The sequence below is a fragment of the Colossoma macropomum genome, unplaced genomic scaffold (assembly GCF_904425465.1).
Source record: "Colossoma macropomum unplaced genomic scaffold, Colossoma_macropomum, whole genome shotgun sequence".
NCBI classification, from domain to species: Eukaryota; Metazoa; Chordata; class Actinopteri; order Characiformes; family Serrasalmidae; genus Colossoma; species Colossoma macropomum.
In genome coordinates this window covers 3,123,020-3,144,010 of record NW_023494806.1, presented here as the reverse complement: position 1 = coordinate 3,144,010, position 20,991 = coordinate 3,123,020, and the positions used below count along the sequence as shown (strand labels likewise).

Here is a 20,991-nt window from a genome sequence, read left to right as displayed (position 1 = left end):
GGAAACATATATTTTAAATCATGAAATCTGCAGGAATTCTACTGGTGCTTGAATAACTGTAAAAATGTTGTTTTTGGGACAATAACGGGACAAAACAAGCTGGTACACATGATAAAGGAGAAGGTTTAAGTAAGAAGAACGTGGTAACACTTTACTGTAGGGTGCTGTCCATAAGGCTACACGACACCTACATAAAGTTGTCATAACAACTGACATAACCCTACATTACTGTTCATAAATGCTTATTACAACAGGCATCATCTGTCATAAAGGCTGCTTTAGCTGATGTTGATCAAAATTGGCCAATTTAACCTTTATAGCGAATTACGCATGTTGGAATAAGCATTAATAAACAATTATATAGGGTTATGCCAGTTATCATGACAAGCTTATGTAGGTGTCACGTAGCCTTATGAACAGTACCCTACAGTAAAGTGTCACCACGAACGTTATTAATTGTTGAAGTCGTCGTATATTCCAGCAGGTAGAAGCATTGTAGGCATATTCAACCAAACATTTGAACAATAACTTTACAATCTTAGTTATTCTCCCTAGCATTAAATGCACTATGTCCCCACGAGAGGCAGCAAATAGCACATTCTCTTTCATATCCAACCTCTAGAGTCGTAGTTTATTCTGAATGAAGCAATAGCCGTGCAAAAAAAGCCGTTTTCAATACACCGTTTCCATCTAGATCAAGCAAATTTTACATCTTGTGTAACCTGTACTGTATGTATCTATTTATACTGAGTTATTTAGGTTAGAGTTTAGACGCTGGACTGGATCAAACAGCTTATTTGTAGTAGTGCAGTGTTTCTGTTGTTAATGTGGGGAACCACGGACAATTCGAAGTCACATCCTCAATGGGAAAAATGTGCAATTACCTGTGGATTAACTGGGCGGAGTGGTAAAAAAAAGCATATGCAAGAATAAAACGATCAACAATATACAGTTTCTGAAAGAAAACAAGTGGAAGTGACAGTAAATATGAGTGTTTAAAGAAAAGCAGAAGGTTCCAACCTGCCAAATGTCCTTTAATGAAGTTTTTATTTAAATGAAGTTTATTGGAGACAATAAATAACAGAACCCGTGATCCTCTTAACGGAGCTCTGAGGTCGTTTCGTCGTTTTGTAGTTTGCCGTTAGCGTCCGGATGACCCGCTTACATCGCGGTCACCAAATAAATGAAAGCAGTGCACAGTTTTCAAGCCACCAGTCAATCAAATGGGTCATTCTACAGAAACGTCCGCTTTTTTTATCCATCCATAGGGGTCACTGGTGTTACTGATCGTCATTGGATAAGAAAGGCAACGCCAGAGACATATTTAAGTAAATGCATTTTACAAAATAACTGCTACAGAGCATCAAACCACATGTTGTCAATCATGGAATATCCACTAAAATATGGAATTTAATCCATTTGTATTCTATTTTTTCACAATTACCTCAGAATAAAGTCGGTCGCACCAGTGACTTCAGCTAAAAGCTTCATATGAAATCATGAGCTAAATGAGAAAATCTCTGATAACTGAAAGACACAGTGGACTCACCATGGGCTTTTCTTCATAGATCCTCAGAAAACAGGTAAAAGGAAGTCGAGTGATGTCATCAGTGTGACACAACATAAAGGCCAACAGGTATCTCCATTTTTGTCGTTTTTCAGTTTTTGACAATTTGAAAATACACGTTGGTCTTTATGTTGTGTGTAAATTTCATGATGAATGGACCAAAAGAAACGGCCCAAAATGACCCTGAAAAACGTTCCATTGACTTACATTAAAAGTAAAGAGGGTTTTTTCCTTCTCCTGTAAAGTTACCATTTTGGAGATACGAGGTTTTCTTCTGCCAACAGCGATATGCTTGCTGTCTAAGTTAGCATGCAAACAGCTCTGCTCACCACAGAACAGGTTCAATTCTAGCTAACAGAAGCTACACTGGCGCAAGTTTAGACGATAATGACTCAAATCTGAAGATGTAAAGTCGAATGGTTGGTGTTGGAGTGACAGAACCTGAAATTAAACCTGTTCTGAGGAGTTTGAATCTGTATCCTCCGTGCTAGCTGGCTCCTCTCTCCTAGTTAGCAGCACTCCAGCTTAGCTAATGGGCTACAGATCCAAACACCACAGTACGGGTTCGATTTTGACAAGCGTTACAAGTGTAGACTATAAAAACTCATGTCTGTGAGAGCAAAGTCGAACGACTGGTGTTGGAGTGACAGGAAGTCGAAATCAAGCCTGTTTTGTTGTGTTTTGAGTTGCTTGTCAAAGCTAACGCTGACATAGTTACAAGCAGGCTACAAGTGCCACACATGATAGTACAGGCTAGATTCCAGCTAACTATGCACAAATAATGCACGTTTAGGGGTTTTTAAGGCCACTGATAATAAAAATATAAACAGTAGACTTCGAGAATAAAGTCACAATATTTAGAGAAAAAAAGCTGTAATATTTTGAAAAAAAAAAAGTCGTAATATTTTGAGAAAAAAGTTGTAATATTTGGAGGATAAAGTGGGCTGCTGTACTGTAGGGGGCTGCTATAATGTGTTGGGTCTCGGTTGCTGTACTGTAGGGGGGCTAACTGTAGGGGGGCTGCAATAACGCGTTGGGGTCTCGGTTGCTGTACTGTAGGGGGGCTAACTGTAGGGGGGCTGCAATAACGCGTTGGGGTCTCGGTTGCTGTACTGGCGCCGGAGCTCCACTCACTCCTGTCTCTCTGTGGATCATTGTGATCATCATTCTCACTGTCTGTGAAACTTCATGCCCTCTTTGAATGGGTGGAGATGCAGCCCCGATAGCCGTGTAGACGACCCTGCCTGAGATTCTCCTTCAACAACACAGACAGACAGTTTCCTCCGAGTCCGTCTGGCTCTTTATTCTAGATAAACACAGTTTCCTGCTCAGCCGTTTCAGCCGGTTCTTATCCTAATAACAGGCTGGTGCTGATGTGCAGGAGAGACAGGGAGACTGAGTGTTTCTTTATGGGTGAATCGATATGAAAGTAGAACTCCACCAACTCAACACCCCATTTTATTGCGACCTTTCCTGGTATTAATGCCACTTTACTGTCATAATTCTACGACTTTTTTCTCAAAATAGTACGACTTTATTCTCTAAATGTTACGTCTTTTTTCTTGAAATATTACGACTTTATTCACAAAGTCTACTCTTTTTATTTTTATTAACAGTGGCCGTAAAACGCTGTCGTACGTTTAGAGACTCGAGTGAGCGGTGTTGTAAGTCAGAATCGAGCCTGTTCTGTGGTGTATTAGTCTATTAGCCTTTGCGAAGCCACTTTGGTGTGTAGTTTTTCACCAGTATTTCTTGGTTATGAATTTGGCAGCACAGCAGAAGGAAAAAGAAACCATAACTGAACTCAATGGAATGAACCATGGCTGTGTGCGAGTCGCATGGCCGCGGATCGGATACGTATCGGATTTCAGTGCCACATATGAAAGCGTCTCAAATCGGAATTGAAAATGTCAGATTCAGTGTGTTTATCTGTTCACACTGACACACAGACACATCTGTGTCACATACGGGCCACTTTTACCTGCTGTGTAAACGTAACCTAAATGCGCAGGAGTGCTAGCTCGACTGTAGCATGTATAGCAATATCAGCATTTCAATTACTTAATAACCTCATAATTCATATTCGCAGAAAAATGGAGAAAACTTATTAGCTTTGAAACAAAATCTGTCTGAGCACATCATCATTGTTTTTTAAAAAAATGCCATTCATTTCCATGATAGAGAAAATACTGCCAACTACATAATGAGCCACGACCTCAGAAGTCTCTGCTGGAGAGCGCCCTCTGCTGTTTACGTTCATAACGTAGGTTAACGATGAATCGGAGGTGCTGCGTATTGCAGGTTGAACACCACAACATGCGGTATTGCCCCCATATTCAGTTATATTTGCTGCCATGTCATCAGCTTTGTTTCCATTCAAAGGTTTTCTTACAAAAAATGTTTTAGCGCTTCAAAAAATTTGTTGGAAATATTTTATGAACGCATTCTAGACTTTGGCGGAACAACTGTCGATACCTGAAATGTCAAAGAAACGCAAAAACCAGTAGTTATATCAGGTAAAATTATTTCACTGTATTGGTTTAAATCAAGCAAAATGATCTGCTAATATAAGTAAATAACTTGATAAAATTGCTTAAAACAAGAATGTTTAGAAATAAGTTAAATAATCTCATAATAATCTTACAACCATCTTATTATGAGAAATATTAGACAGACTAGATTAAAGAAAATTTCACTTGACAAGATACCATTTTTTGCAGTGCAAACACAACTAATTTACAGTAAAGTTACATTTTTTTGAGTGTTTCCAAAAAAACATTACTATCACACATCCAGCGCCAGGAGTTTTCTAGTTCAACAGTGTTTTTTATCTTCCCAGTTGGCTCAGAGAAATATTCTGATAATATTTTTTTCCACAGCAAAAAAAAAAATGTCCCGATGGTGAAATGAATGGCGATTCAAAAAGTTTTGAACGTAACCAGCAGATGGCGCACTTCTGCGCGCTCCTGCTCCCGTGCCCCTTTTGTCTTTTTGTAAGGCTGGTGAAAAGTGATGGTGTTTGTACGGGAGCTGATGTGATTGATATAAAAGCCACTCAAACAGGTGATTAACTTCAAATTTATTTTAAATTAACTTGTGTTTTCACATAACAGTAAAAAAGCACATTCCTTTCTTCATGAACAGACTTTGTTGAAAGAACACACGAAAGTACAAACAGCTCTGATGTGTGAAACGCACACCAAGCACACGGCAAGAAAACACAACTTGAATTGTTTTTATTTCTCCTAGTTTCTGTTTGTGTAGCTTTGCGTCGTTTTTACATGCAGCGTTAAACTGATTTTGCTGTCGTCTTATTTGATCGTCTCGTTTTATCCCTATATAAATATTGGTGTTAATTATTTAAAGATGATTATTAGCAGTTGATGTTCTCTGTGTTTTGTATGCGTACTCATGTAATGTCACTTGTATTTTCCTCATTTTCGGCTTTTCCAAACATTGCATTTTTGTCTTGTAGGTGTTCAGATTGGTGTTCAAACAAAATAAAAGCTGTTTTGTGTTTCTTTTTTTAAAACCCAACCTTTGTTTAGGTTATGTTTGTGTGTATATACAGAACATTTCACATGGTGCGGTAACACTTTACTGTAGGGTGCAGTTCATAAGGCTACATGACACCTTCATGACAACTAACATAACCCTACATAAATGTTTATAAATGCTCATTCTGATAAGCCTCATTCATTATAAAGGCTACATTTGCTAATTTTGATCAAAGTTCATTAAAGTAGCTTTTTGGCTACGTTCACATTACAAGCCTCGTTGCTTAAATCCGATTTTTTGTTCAAATCTGTTCTGGCCCAATATACGGCTGGGTCCACGGCCCAGATCTGGCCCACACACTGTACAGTGAGTAGAACTAAACAATATGGCCCAAATCTGGTCCCGATCTGTCCCAACTACATTGTCGGTCCACAATATTCACGCCAGAATTGTCTCACAAATGTAGACACAAGGCAAAACGGTATGAAGCTGTCCAGGATCTGGCCCTATTCTGGCCCACATGCCTAAAATCTACCCGGTAGTCAACCACTCACATAGAAAAGCCATAATTGGCCCAAAACTGTCTGCTATGTGGGTAATGTCACGTGAATGAATCACGTGCATCATCAGCACAAACTAACGAGCAGAACGAGCTTCACTGTGAAGATAATTAACTCTGATCAGCTCTCAGCTTCATTATTAGAGCGAGACGAAGGAGAAAAAGGTGAGATGAGCTGCTTTTCCACCAGTTTTCCCAGTAACGGTGCTTTTTGAGTAGAATTTAATCACAGTACTTTAACCTGAGTTAATCTGTAATGAAATACTTTTACTTCGCTACTTTAATTTTCATAACGTTACGGAGTGAAAATGAATGATGAGCGAATCAGATCAGAAACCAATACGAACGAAGCGCGGTTACATTAAAGAGCCACCAATCAAAAAACAGCAGCTCCGCAGGAAAAACACCAGAGAGGTCCAGTTTAGTGGAGACGGACAGAGGAGAACCGAACCAGCCCACAGGAGGAGCTGACCAACATCCAAACGGTCATCTGTGTTCATTTAACACGGACTAAAGAAAACGGCGTCATTATCAGCGGCCGAACACGAAACCAGCCGAGATCCGCTCCCCCAGCTCGGCTCGACTGAGGCGGCGTTAGCCGAGCCCGCTGAGCTGAACAGGTACCGTGTTTACGGGGTTCTTCTGTCTTTTATAGCGACTCTGTTTATCACACTGGAAACCTGCGGAGTATATTTTAATACAGTGTCTGTCAGACAGTTTAGTGAACAGGTGTCGCTCACAGACCACAGGTTACCGTTTATACAGCCTAGTTTAGCTGCAGGTGCGGAGATAGAAATCAGTACTAATCTAATACGGGATCTTCATCAACTCTGAGCCGTGATTCAGTCGACTTGACTGGCCTGATCTGATCCCGCTCCGCTCTCTCTCTGTCTCTCTGTCTGTCTGTCTCTCTCTGTCTGTCTCTCTCTCTCTCTCTCTCTTGCTCTCTCTGTTCGCTCTCTCTCTTCCTTTCTCTCTCTCTTTCTCTTCTCCTCTCTCTTCCTCTCTCTCTGTCTCTTTCTTTCTGTCTGTCTTTCTCTCTTCCCCTCTTTCTTCCTCTCTCTTCCGCTCTCTCTCTCTCTTCCTTTCTGTCTCTCTTTCTCTCTTCTCCTCTCTCTTCCTTTCTCTCTGTCTCTTCTTTCTGTCTTTCTCTCTTCCCCTCTCTCTTTCTTCCTCTCTCTTCCGCTCTCTCTCTTTCCTCTCTCTCTCTCTTTCTTTTTCTCTTCCCCTCTCTCTCTCTCTCTCTCTCTCTCTCTCTGTCTCTCTCTCTCTTCCTTTCTCTCTGTCTCTCTTCCTCTCTCTCTGTCTCTCTCTTCTCCTCTCTCTCTTCTCCTCTCTCTCTCTGTCTCCCTCTCTCTTCCTCTCTCTCTCTCTCTCTCTCTCTCTCTCTCTCTCTCCTCTCTCCTCTCTCTCTCAACTCTCTGAGGTGATCAGCATGATTAGTGAAATATATTACAGTAAAAATCAAAGCTGGGTAAGTTGCTGATTTTAATGGTGGAACAGAAACAAAATGTACAGTGTGAAGGCTGTGAATGTGTTTACTGTCTGTAGAGGGTCACACCTGTTAACGTAAGCTAGAGTCCAGGGAGCTGATGGGCAGCAGGTCTCACTAAAATTACATTATTAATTGAGTAATCTACTCATAATTTTGACTCAGTTTTTTCTCTTAAATGTACTTAATGAAACAGTAACAGCCTCTGCTCAGCCTTTCAGGCATCCTAAAATACGTTATTGGAAACAGATAAACTGGGAGGTCTTATATAATCATCTAACCATGAAACACATGCAGTGTAATGTAAACCTTGTTCCTCAGCTCACAGACAGGTGTGTGAGACTGTGATCAGTCTCAGCTCTCAGAACTTTAGCTGTAGCATTTTTCTGTACAGATTATTTCCAGTGATGTAGTCGAGTAGCTCAGAAATATGTTCAGGTTGTGACGGCAGAAATACGAAAAAGTAACTAAGTAACTCAGTACTTAAGTAGATTTTAAACGAACTACTCATTTACTCTTACTTGAGTAATTTTATTTACTAATACTTTTACCAATTATCACTATAGCAACAGTACTTGTACTTGAGTAGGGATTGAATTCCGATCTGAGCGTCACATTAAGGTCGCATGGCCACAAATCGGATATGTATCCGATCTAGAACCACATATGAAAGTGGCTCAGGTCGGATTTGAAAAGATCAGATTTGTGTCCACACAGCCCTGAAAACATCAGATCTGAGCCTACGTTCACATTACAAGCCTCATTTCTCAAATCCAATTTTTCTCAAATCCGATCTCTCTGACAGGATGGTTCACACTCGTTTAGGTAAGAGACTCAAATCTGTCCTTAATGTGACGAACCGGCGTCCTGAAATGACCCTCATGAACACATCCTACTCAGTAACGTCACGTGAATGAATCACGTTCATCATCAGCACAAACTAACGAGCAGAACGAGCTTCGCTGAGATCACTAACTCTGATCAGCTCTCAGCTTCATTATTAGAGCGAGACGAAGGAGAAAAAGGTGAGATGAGCTGCTTTTCCACCGTTTACAGGCTTTAACTTCTGTTCGGCGCTGCTGCCATGGTAACGCTGAATGATGGCGCAGCGCAGTGGAGAGAAAGCACATGAATTCCGATCTGAGCGCCACATTAAGGTCACATGGCCACGAATCGGATACGTATCCGATCTAGGACCACGCATTAAAGTGGCTCAGGTCGGATTTGAAAAGATCAGATTTGTGTCCACACAGCTTTGAAAACATCAGATCTGAGTCACATTAGGGCAAAAAATCGGATTTGTGCCGCTTCACGGCACTGGACAGATGTTTAGACACAATTGCTGTTTATTTGGTGAATTTAACATTTTAGGGAAAAAAAATAAAAGGTAAAATGTTGCCTGTGGAAAAGTTATGGCACATTTTTTCATGTTTTATTTTTTTCCCCAATCAGTTAAACTCAGCAAATAAACAGAAATGGTGAACTGAAAGATGCTGAAAATGCCATATTTAAGTGTATTCCCTGTAGATGATGTGTTAAAATCAACAAAACATGTCATTTGACCTGGGGGGGGTTCAAAGTTTTGCATAACTTTCATAAAGTAAAGAAAAATGTAAAGCAAAGAAGTTGGCAGTGTGAACACAAATACTGCCAAAGTAGTAGTTCCAGCAGCTTAGTGTGAAGCAATCAGTGTTGTTACTTAGCAACCGGTGGTCACCAGAATGATGCAAGTAAAAAAAAGATTTAAAAAATAAATAAATACTTTTAACAGATGCAACAATATCAAAGTGTGTGGCTGGAATTAACTGTGATATAATTTATTATGATAATTTACGCCGATCAGGCATAACATTATGACATATTCTTCAGTGGTCAGGACCCCCATGGACCCTCACAGAGCAGGTACTATTGGGTGGTGGATCATTCTCAGCACTGCAGTAACGCTGACGTGGTGGTGGTGTGTTAGTGTGTGTTGTGCTGGTCTGAGTGGATCAGACACAGCAGTGCTGCTGGAGTTTTTAAACACCTCGGTGTCGCTGCTGGACTGAGAATAGTCCACCAACCGAAATGTCCAGCCAACAGCGTCCTGTGGGCAGCGTCCTGTGACCACTGATGAAGGACTAGAGGATGACCAACACAAACTGTGCAGCAGCAGATGAGCTATCGTCTCTGACTTTACATCTACAAGGTGGACCGACAAGGTAGGAGTGTCTAATAAAGTGGACAGTGAGTGGACACAGTGTTTAAAAACTCCAGCAGCACTGCTGTGTCTGATCCACTCGCACCAGCACGACACACACTAACACACCACCACCACACCAGTGTTACTGCAGTGCTGAGAATGATCCACCTCCCAAATAGTACCTGCTCTGTGAGGGTCCATGGGGGTCCTGACCACTGAAGAACAGGGTAAAAGGGGGCTAACAAAGTATCAGAGAAACAGATGGACTACAGTCTGTAACTGTAGAACTACAAAGTGCACCTATATAGTAAGTGGAGCTGATAAAATGGACAATGAGTGTAGAAACAAGGAGGTGGTCATAATGTTATGCCTGATTAGTATATCATTCCTCTTCCACCATAGCATCTCATTCTAAAGCTGGAAAGACTAAGAATTTGATTCTAGTAACACAAGACCCTCCTATCAATATACATACAGAGCTTCTGACCTTCCCACCACTAGTGATGTAAACACTGTCCAGTTTATATAATAATAAATAACACAATCAGTTTCTCTGCCTCATACAGAAGATATGTTAGTCCTACCTCTGAAGCTTAAAGGGGAATTCAACAGCTTTTAAACAGAATCAGCATAATTAAATGGCTGAGATGTAAACAGAGTCGTTCAGAGTAGTTTGGTGTGAAACGCTCAGTTCTTAAGAAACTTACCGAGTCAGAATTGTTCATAGTGGTGGTGATAGGAACCAGACGTCTGAGGAGTTTAAAGGGCCTGTATCCCACATTGTTCTTGTATTTTACTTTTTCCCTTCATGTCCACTTATAACGTTTGTATGGTTTTATGTATAAAAAAATAGTCACAGTTCATTATTACATGCAGGGGCGGAGCCAGAAAGTTTACTATGGGGGTCCAGGTTGGACCCAGTATTTTTAGTGGGGTGGCAAATTACTTGGAAAAAAAACCAAAATGAAATAGCAGTTAATACTGTTCTTCTGTGCTTATATTAGGCCTTCATTACTAAAACAACTTTGTAACTAACTGGTTAATCTCAACTAAAACTAATTTGGTTTCAATTTTTGAAAAATATTGTTAATTTTGCTTCTTGCATCATTTCTACTGCTGAATACAGGATTCACTGGTTAAAATCATGTGATTCACTGCATGATGTGTAACAAAACCAAAATATTCTACTGTTCTGATGTAGACATTTATTTAGGTGTCTTTAATGATGTTATCCTAATGCAGAAGTCCAATGTTAGCTGCTTCATTAAGCAAAAAAAGGCTAATATTAAGATTTTGACCAGCGTTCACTCGTCTGTTTTCTCAGCAAAGTAGCCCAGCAGAGCAATGACCAGCTGATTATGGAGTTCAGTATCATCTGACCCTTATAACTTAACAGTATCAGCAGATTTTCACAGTAAAGTATAAACATTCACGAAGAGCAGGCAGGAGAACATTCCTCTGGTTACTGACTGCTTTATTAATATTGGTCACTGTGCATAACTGGGGTGGCCTAACCTCTTTAACCCTTAGATCAGGGGTCGGCAACATGTGGCTCTTTTACTGCCCTGTTGTGGCTCCACAGCAGAATCAGATTTGTAGGTAAAAATAAAATAATCCTCCTTTACAGTAAAATAAAGCTCTGCTGATCGTTCAACATAGTTTAACAATAAATGGTCTTAAACTCTGGAGTTAATGTAGAACTGCTAATTCACCCTTTAACCCTGAAGATCAGCGCAGACTGCTGGTCACCATAGCAACACAAACAACAGTCTCGCCTAGCTAGTAGCTAACGAAACGGCAAAGAGAGAGATTTAAGACGAACACCGATAATTTGGAGACGAATGGACTTATTTGTGTTTATAATCACTCCAGCTGGTTTCCTGATACGTTTAATCTGCAGCGAGAAACTGAAACACTAAAAAGTCACGAAGATGAAGTCAGATTCTTATTCGCCAGCTTCCTGTTCGAATTCTCCCGTTCCACCTTAAATGGTGCAGCAGTTAAGTCAGGCACCATTTATAGTGGAACAGGAAAGTTAAATATATATATTTAATTAATGGTTTCAAAATGTATATTAATGGTTTCTATATATATATATATATATATATATATATATATATATATATATATATATATATAGCTCCAAATTTAAAAGAAAAGTGAGGTATAAATGTATTTTTTAATCTGTGCATAGTGAAGAGACACATGCAGGGTGTTGTGAGGCAAAATAGTCCCCAAAGACAACAACTTATTCCAGATTTATCACCATTTTACCATCATCAACATTCCATATTAAACTCAGAAGACTCGTGTTGGTTCACTGGTGGTTCTGGATAGCAAATAAAATGTCTGTATTTGTGTTGCAGTCATGGTGACCCCTGGTTCCCATCACCACCACTGTAAAGAAATTTTGATTTCTTCACCAATTCTGGAGCTCACAAAGCGCTCTAAATGATTTTGTTTACATGTCAACCACTGAATTATGCAGAATTCTTTAAAATATGGCAGAATTCCCCTTTTAACTTGTGGTCAGATTATCAGTTTAAGTTAAAATGACCAGTTAGCCCCCCGTTTGCCATTTGTATAATATTTCTAATCTGGGATGAATGTGATATTCTTCAGATATGAGCCAGAAGGAACAGCAGCCCATCAGATTAAGCTCTGAGCATTCCTGAGTTATGTGGTGGGCGACTTTTTCCCTTTTGAGACCACCACAGCCTCCTCCCCAACCTGGTCCTCGATCAGCAGGGAGATGGCCCCGTCCAGCTGTCCTGTGGCGGCCAGCGCCACCACCGCTTTCTCCGTCGGGAAGCCCATCTTCTCCAGCTGCTGCAGCCTGGAAACAGAGACGGCACCCTTTAAAATAAAGCTTACAAATGGAACCAGAAAGGGTTCTATGGAGTGATATAAACACTCTTTATATCGTGAATGAGAAATGAGCAGAGCTAAACCGCTGTAGCCTGTATAGATGGATGTATGTAACATATATGCAATTATACAACAGTTAGTTCCAGCCACGCAAGCTAAATGGTTGAGAGGCGTTCTAACTGTGCTGTTATTTCACCATAACATCACGTTTTTTTTCACAATCACTGTATCACTCCACTGAGACACCGTTGCTAAGCAACGACTTTGACAGCTGTAGGAGACGCTCAAGCCATTTGAACGTTTTTTACTTCTTACTTTGCCACAAACAGAAAACGGACACTTTTAAGATCATATTTGACCGACAGCCGATTTGGTCCGACTCTGAAGATGAGACGACACTAAATTCCCAAACTGTCATCACCACTGAGCAGCTTTTCAGTCGGCAGCTGAGACAGAAGAACAGCTAAACAACCTGGAATCAGCCAGAAATTAACCCAACACCATTCGCCAAACTAAATGGGCTGTAAGATGCTTTACAGACTGGCTGGAACAAAACAACATTAATACTGATCTGGCAAAAACTGACAAAACTGAGCTGAACTTGATATTGCGGCAGTTTTATGGCTCAGTCTGATTTGGACTCTGAAGACGAGACTACACGTCTGGCGAATGGTATGTACTAAGCTCCCATTACTTGTAGCTCCAGGGCTATAACTAAAGAAGCAAAGGGGAAAACTGTGTAAATGTGATTTTTTTTCACTATACGTTTACTAAATTGAAACCAGAACCAGTATGTTTTCAGATTTCTAGGTGGACGTAACTGTGCTGTCCCTCTCTGGCAAACAACATATAAACATAAAACATTAATCCTAACATGCTAAACAATTCAGAAAGATTCGGAAGGCTAATAGCAGTAAGAATAAATAATAAAAGGCCTCTTTTAAAGATGTTTTTCTTCAGTATTGGCAGCATAAAGAGTCGTCCAGAAGGTAACTGCTTGTTTAAATTTACTTAAAGGGAAATTCCACCAGTTTAATTTTCTGCATAATTCACAATTTTGATGTAAACAGAGTCACTCAGAGTGGTTTGGTGTAGAGACTTTTTTCTTCACAGTGGTGGTGATAGGAACCAGGGGTCGCCATGACTACAACACAAATATAGACATTTACTATGCAAAACCACCAGTCAACCTACACGAGTCTTCTGAGTCTTCTTATATGGAAGGTTGATGATGTTAAATATGTAGAAAAAAGGAAGAATAAAACAATAAGTTTTCTTTGGGGACTATATTCCTTGTAATGCCTGGCGTGTAACCCTCCACCATGAATGGATTTCTAAAAAATATATCAGAATCTTCTCATAAAACAGTGTCGCAGTCATCAGGCAGTGAATTCATAACCATTTCATGTAGTAACTTTCTGTGAGGGAGCTTTTAGAGGTGGACGTCTGGTTCCTATCACCACCACTGTGAACAGTTCTGACTCGGTATGTTTCACACCAAACCACTCTGAATGACTCTGTTTACATCTCAACCACTTAATTACCCCGAAATTTAGAAAAATCAGTGGAGTTCCCCTTTAAATCTGTAACAAGTTAAATGCTCAGCCAAATTCCCTAAAGGCGGCGCTGTTTACAAAGCGGAGTGTGCTCACAACAGCCACTCCTTAACACTTTAACCGACTGATCGCCATTGTCTAACTATACATTACTCACTTATGAGGCACTGTAGACATTATCTAGGCTTCAAGAACCACTTTAGAGTAGTACAGGGTTCTATTATTAGTATAACTGAAGCACTGCATTTACATACAGCTCAAGATAAACACAGAGTAATTCAACGTGATAACGCCGCAGTCGTCAGCCAGCTATTCATTGCTCCTGAGTGTGGGAGGTGGAGGTCTAGCACCTTTTCAATTCAGAATATGCAAAGAACGGTGATACTAGACGGTTCTAGACACAGACAAGCAGATTCATACATACAACCTCAGATCTCTGCATTTTTTTCTCGCTTTAATTAAATATAAATGCTTGTTGTAGTACATAAATGTGGACTGGTGAGTGAATAATAAAAGCAGAGTCCATATCCACACTCTAAAAAGGTTTCTTTAGTAAAGATAATGGTTCTATTTAGAACCATGAGCTCTACTTAGAACATTTTGCATGCTTAAATGGTTCTTTGCACGGTGAAATGGATTTTCAGATTGATGGAGAATGTGCTGTACACTCTTGTGTGTCTAATGTGACTCAGATCTGATGTTTTCAGGGCTGTGTGGACACAAATCTGATCTTTTCAAATCTGACCTGAGCCTCTTTCATACGTGGTCCTAGATACGTATCCGATTTGTGGCCATGTGACCTTAATGTGACGTTCAGATCGGAATTCATGTGTTTTTTTTCTGTGCATGCACCATCATTCAGCGTTACCATGGCAGCAGCGCCGAACTGAAGCTAAAGCCTGTAAACGGTGGAAAAGCAGCTCATCTCACCTTTTTCTCCTTCGTCTCGCTCTAATAATGAAGCTGAGAGCTGATCAGAGTTAATGATCTTCTCAGCGAAGCTCGTTCTGCTCGTTAGTTTGTTGCTGATGATGAAGGTGATTCATTCACGTGACGTTACTGAGTAGGATGTGCTCATGCGGGACATTCTATATAGAACCTTTTTGAAAAGGGTTCTATATAGCACCAAAAAGGGTTCCACTACTGTTACAAGCCATAGAACCCTTTTTGCTAAGCAACTGCAAACATTAGAATGTTCATGTTTGTTTGTCCCATCAGTGCACTTTGGCCTTAAGCACAATACGGGATAGCCAATCAGAACAGAGTTCATTTACATATATCACTCTTAAAGGCACAGTAACAAAAACAGACTGCTTAATTCAAAGGCATAAAGAGAAAACGATCATTTAAAAATGAATCATGACTGTTTCTGGTACATTAATCCACACAAACACATGTGGGCCTTTTAAGATGTGACCTCGCTCACCTCAGCGAGGAAACCGAAGACTTGGGCACCTCCACTTTGTCTGCTGTGCCCTCGGGTGCATCCTGCAGCGACGCCAGTATCCCCGCCCTTAGCAACTGCTCCTCCAGCAGCTGCGCATCTGTTGCCATGACGGGCTCGCGGTGCCACTCTGGAGCAGGATGTCTCCATGGCTGCAGGAGAGAGTGATCCTCCAGCTGAGACCTGCTTGTAGATGCTACAAGTCCCAAATGAGAGGGCTCGAGGCGCGGTTCAGCTCTGAAACGAGAAACATGGATTTGAATGGCTGATTCCCAGTCTGACCATACGGAAACAAACATATAGGGACATTCCTTGTTTCTATGCTCATTGTCCATTTTATCAGCTCCACTTACTATATAGGTGCACTTTGTAGTTCTACAGTTACAGACTGTAGTCCATCTGTTTCTCTGCATACTTTGTTAGCCCCCTTTTACCCTGTTCTTTAGTGGTCAGGACCCCCATGGACCCTCACAGAGCAGGTACTATTTGGGTGGTGGGTCATTCTCAGCTGGAGTTTTTAAACACCTCAGTGTCACTGCTGGACTGAGAATAGTCCACCAACCAAAAATATCCAGCCAACAGCGTCCTGTGGGCAGCGTCCTGTGACCACTGATGAAAGACTAGAGGATGACCAACACAAACTGTGCAGCAGCAGATGAGCTATGGTCTCTGACTTTACATCTACAAGGTGGACTGACAAGGTAGGAGTGTCTAATTGAGTTGACAGTGAGTGGACACAGTGTTGAAAAACCCCAGCAGCACTGCTGTGTCTGATCTACTCAGACCAGCACAACACACACAACACACCACCACCATGTCAGTGTTACTGCAGTGCTGAGAATGATCCCACCACCCAAATAGTACCTGCTCTGTGAGGGTCCATGGGGGTCCTGACCACTGAAGAACAGGGTGAAAGGGGGCTAACAAAGTATCAGAGAAACAGATGGACTACAGTCTGTAACTGTAGAACTACAAAGTGCACCTATATAGTAAGTGGAGCTGATAAAATGGACAATGAGCGTAGAAACAAGGAGGTGGTCATAATGTTATGCCTGATTGGTGTATATTGCCATTAAATATTAACCAAATATATTTTAAAATAAGTTTATTTTACAATGTACTTGGAAAAATTAATGTGTTTATCAAATACATGTGAAAATGTATGAAAACAGTCAAAATCCTGTCTAATGCACTTTACTGTTTGGATACCTTTTGAAATGAAGTTACAAGATTGACACTGTAACAATAGAAGAACCCTTTTGGGTGCTATACAGAACCATATTCCAGAGGGTTCTATATAGAACCATGTACAGCACATTCTCCGTCAATCTAAAGGACACTTTAATAATGCAAAGAACCCTTTAATCGTGCAAAGGGTTCTTTGAGTATTCATGGTTCTATGTAGAACCATTTTCTTTGCTAGAGCACCCTTGGAGCACCACCTTATTTAAAAGTGTTCCGGAGACGTTTTGTGTATATAAAGTTGTATCCGAGTCAGATCTGTGTAGAATATAAGTATCTATTCAATATTATTTAAAATACGTGCAATATTACACCTATATGTTGCTGATAGACTGCAGGCCTGGCGTCACCTGTGTGTGGGGCTGATGTAGGTGGGCAGCTGATAGTTGGTTGACATGTGGGGGGCGACAGAAACGTAGGCCCAGGCTGGCAGACAGGCACACACACCAAGACCTTCTATCCGCTGCAGTATTCCTATGAACTCAGAGCTGTCTGAGAAGTGTGTTAAGGACTATCCTTACTGGGTCACAGTAACAGTTGTGGCACCTTGACACAGACCTTTTTCCCTTTAGTGCACTCTCAGAAATAAAGGTACTAAATCGTCACTGGGGTGGTACCGCTCTTGTCACTGGGGTGGAACCCTCAGTGGTACATCTCAGTACCTTTAGTCAGGGAACATAACTGAACCATAATCCACTGAAATGATATGTTCTAAGCTGTACTGACTCCACACACCCCGTCTCGTCTCCAGGCTTTTATTGTACTGTTCTGTTTTAAAACATTCGGTTATGAAAAGGTACAAATATGAACTTTTCACCTGGAAAAACTTATTTAAGGTTCACAATCAGACCTTAAAACCACTGTTGAACCTTTGAGGGAAAATTTTTATTGTTTGTACCTTGATGAATGAAAAATGTACCTGCACTGAACCTTTATATCTAACAGTGTAGACACTCTCATACAGATTGTCTTACAGAATATGCAGACAGCGGGACCCAAGCCCAGAGAATCTGGCAAGGATTTATGACCTATGGGACAAAAAAGTCCCAGTCAGGTATAGCTTGATCTAGTTAATATAAAAGGGTAGAACTAGAGAACAAATAAGTACTAAACAAATAACAGAGATCTGAAGCCCTCAGAGGCAAAGCCTGACCAGCCCTGGCAGAAGCCTCAGTTTGGGCAAATGATATCCAACTAGCAACTTGGTGGTGAGGTAAATGTGTATTTTTGTGACTGATTCCCATTTTAATTGCTTTATCCCCAAAGCAAGAAGCAACAAAATTCACTCTTTACCTGAAGCTCACACATTACGGGCTTTTGGCTAAAACGGAGGGGTACAAGCAGAGGTACTATAGGACCCAAAGAAAACGTATTACTTCAGATTTATCACTATTAAATCATCAGCATTCCATATAAGAGCTCAAAAGAGAGCAGCTTTTGATACCACAAGAGTCTAATCCATTGTTTTTAGTGTTGGGTTGGCCTCTCTGGCACAGTTTTAGAATGGCTTAAATCATATGGTTCATGGTTTCAAGGGAAATCATTCATCAGAAAATTTGGCAATTCTGTGGAGTCCCTCAAGGTTCAGTTTTAGGGCCTTTGCTTTTCTCTATTTTTGAAAAGATTGAAAATAAATGCATTAAAATACATTTTAAGCCATAACTTTATCACAAAACTATCATAAAATGATGTAATAACTTTCTGAGGGGGAGCTTTTTGAGGCGGATGTCTGGTTCCTATCACCACCACTGTGAACAATTCTGACTTGGTACATGGTTTACATCTCAACCATTGGATTATGCAGAAATTTAGAAAAAGCTGCATTCATTTCTGCCATAATAATGTTACAAACATTACCATTTGTTTAAAACGTTCAGTAACTCAGTGTATAACAGCACCCTCAGGGAGGGTAAAGGATACAGTTAAGGCCCAGGCAAATGGCATAGAAGTGCAGCAGCCCCGGAGCGCTGGGGAGCAGGAACAAATCTAGCAGTAAGAAGAGCCAAGGCAGTGACCACGGGGGCAAACAGCGGAGGACTCGTCTCTGCCTGGCCTGACGACACTGGGCAGTGAACAGAGCGAGCTGCGTGGCCGAAAAGCCGCAAACACGACTGGCTTCGTCCCCAGTCACGAAGAGGAAGAGGGCGTAAATAGGAGGCAGCAGTGCTGTTGAGAGCAGGGAGAGGATAACGAAGGCCAAGGTGCCCCATCGTCTCTCCTGAGATGGTCCAAGACACAGCAAGAGGGTGACGTTGTAGAAGAGAGACAGTAACTCCTCGTGACTTAAAGCGTAGAAGATAAAATCTGTGGGTATAGATGAGGAGAGTATTGCGTACAGTGCTCAAATTTGTGAATACAGAGAAAAGTACTTCAATTTGGCAATGAATAATTTCACAAGAAAAGTACTTGAAACAAGTAAAAAGGTCTAGAAATAGCTTGAAGAATCTTATAACGTGCTAAAGCAATCTCACAGAAAGAAATATTAGATATATTGACTAGATTTAAGGTTTATGCAGTAAAACAATCAAATCTGTAAGTAACATTCATATTAAAATTAAATACTTAATGTGTTTATCGTTCATTGTAGATGCTCTATAACCAACTAAATATTCATCGTCGTGGGTTAAAGGGCCATTCCGGCCTAAAATTAGCAATGAATGTTATTTACTCAGCTATGTAGTGTTCTGTAGTGCAACATTATATCATTGTATTATATATAATTATATTATTATATAACTTTATATATTATAATTTGCATTTTTGTGTCGTAAATATATCTCAAAAAATTACTGCAAGCTACACAATTCAAAAAGAGGTTCTGTAGTAAAGGTAATGGTTCTGTTTAGAATCACAAGTTCCATGTAGAACCATTTCATGCTTAAATCGTTCTTTGCATGGTGAAATGGTTCTTCAGATTGAGGGGGAATCTATTGTATAGGGTTCTATATAGAAGCTTTTTAAAAATGGTTTCTCAGGCACCCCTGAGAAAGGCTGCTATACAGCACCCAAAAGGCTTACAAGCTTGTAACAACAGCAGAACCCTGTTTGGTGCTGTATAGCAGCCTTTCTCAGGGGTGCCATCTAGCATGGTCAGGGGTGCTGTCTAAAATATTATGACATTGCTGACATTATAAAATGAATTAAAATCCCAACAAATGATAGTTATGCAACTTTTAACTGGGGTCAGTGTATGACCATGTAAAGGCTAACATAAAATAGCCTTTGACATAAATTTTCATTACTGTACAATGCATTACAAGAGTGTTACGTGAAGCAAACAAACAAGCATGGAACAGTTTTCGAAAAAGAAATCCAGAATCAGATTACTCTGAATCTGAGCCACCAACTTCATCATCAAGTGGTAGCTGAGCAGCCGTATGTATATGTGTATGTATATATGTGTGTGCTGTGTGTGTGTGTGTGTGTGTGTGTGCGTGTGTGTGTGTATTGGCTGTCAGAAGGATGAAGAGTGTTTATATTTCATACATTTTAGACAGGGGTGACTTGAGACCCTTTTCAAAAAGGGTTCTCTATAAAACCATATACAGCTCATTCTCCATCAATCTCAAGAACCATTTCACCATGCAAAGAACTATTTAAGCATGAAATGGATCTAAACAGAACCATTGGAGAAACCATCTCAAGACTCAAAGGTGTAGCTCTAACCTCAAATTTATGTTTGAAGCCAGTTAGCGAAAACAAAAACAAGTCTCCACCCAAAGCATTTGCAGTTTTTTTTTGGCAAAATTCACTTCCACCTTCGAGATACATCATCAGAGGGGGTGTTTTTTATTCAGTACACCAGGAAATCTTGCTTTAGAGGCTACTGCTGCACAGCTAAGAGGCAAGCAGGCATGTTTACAGCAGGTGCAGCAAGGGTGTAAATGTTTAATTTTTGGCCGGAGTGTCCCTTTAAATATCCATGAACTGCTTACCATAGAATCCAGGGAATTCCCCTCCTGGTCCCAAACTCAGGCTTGTGTGAATCCCACATAGCCAAACCAGCAGAATGAGCAGCAGCGTGAGGGCGGTGCCACTACAGAAACCGGGACGAGTGGATCCAAACCAGAACCATGCCGAGAAAGGATGCTCCAACATCTCAGACCATCTGCTGCGATCACACGTCCATCTGACTCACTGCGATCAGCACAAAGTCTGTTTATTCACACAAACTCGAGTCAGAGGTCTGATTAAACACTCTTTCTGCAGCCCAGCCTTGACAGAGCGCATCTACTTCAAAACCTACAACGCATATAAGCACACTGAGTCAATGAAAGCAAGTGCAAACATTATAAAACACATTATTTTGTCATTTATTTTTTAAAATAATCCAAAATTATCCGAAGACCGGAAACGTAAACAGCGTTTTGACCTCACGAAAGTCTCCTGTTGGGAAGTACCATTTTGTGAACGCTCTCTAATTGGGAAAAATGAGTACATGCATCGCACATAAGCAATCATATGCTTATATTAAACAAAATTAATCATATATGAGTAATGTACAACAAACACATAAGGATGTAATGTACTTTGTGTGTTTTTTGCCACCCCCGCCCCCCCCCGGACACACGGCGTTGGTATAT

The 20,991-nt window shown here is 40.6% G+C and overlaps 1 protein-coding gene across 1 annotated transcript; it reads right to left on the bottom strand.

Annotated features, from left to right (window-relative positions):
• Positions 1-11,467: 11,467 nt before the first annotated feature.
• On the bottom strand, positions 11,468-20,938 carry rhbdd3 (rhomboid domain containing 3). Its single transcript, XM_036599215.1, has 5 exons — positions 20,344-20,938; positions 18,329-18,712; positions 16,759-16,900; positions 15,149-15,403; positions 11,468-12,134 (listed from the first exon to the last, which is right to left on the bottom strand). Exons 1-5 carry the CDS (start codon positions 20,504-20,506, stop codon positions 11,975-11,977), a joined length of 1,104 nt encoding a protein of 367 aa, XP_036455108.1. The 5' UTR covers positions 20,507-20,938; the 3' UTR covers positions 11,468-11,974.
• Positions 20,939-20,991: the final 53 nt, after the last annotated feature.

What these genes read in the sequence shown, in the direction of transcription:
- rhbdd3 (XM_036599215.1), bottom strand. Translation starts at nt 20,506, where the DNA reads ATGTTGGAGCATCCTTTCTCGGCATGGTTCTGGTTTGGATCCACTCGT. An exon ending in GGAATTCCCTGGATTCTATG is followed by an intron (nt 18,713 to 20,343) that starts GTAAGCAGTTCA and finishes CTATACCCACAG; the next exon opens with ATTTTATCTTCTACGCTTTA. An exon ending in CATTTGCCTGGGCCTTAACT is followed by an intron (nt 16,901 to 18,328) that starts GTATCCTTTACC and finishes CACACTTCTCAG; the next exon opens with ACAGCTCTGAGTTCATAGGA.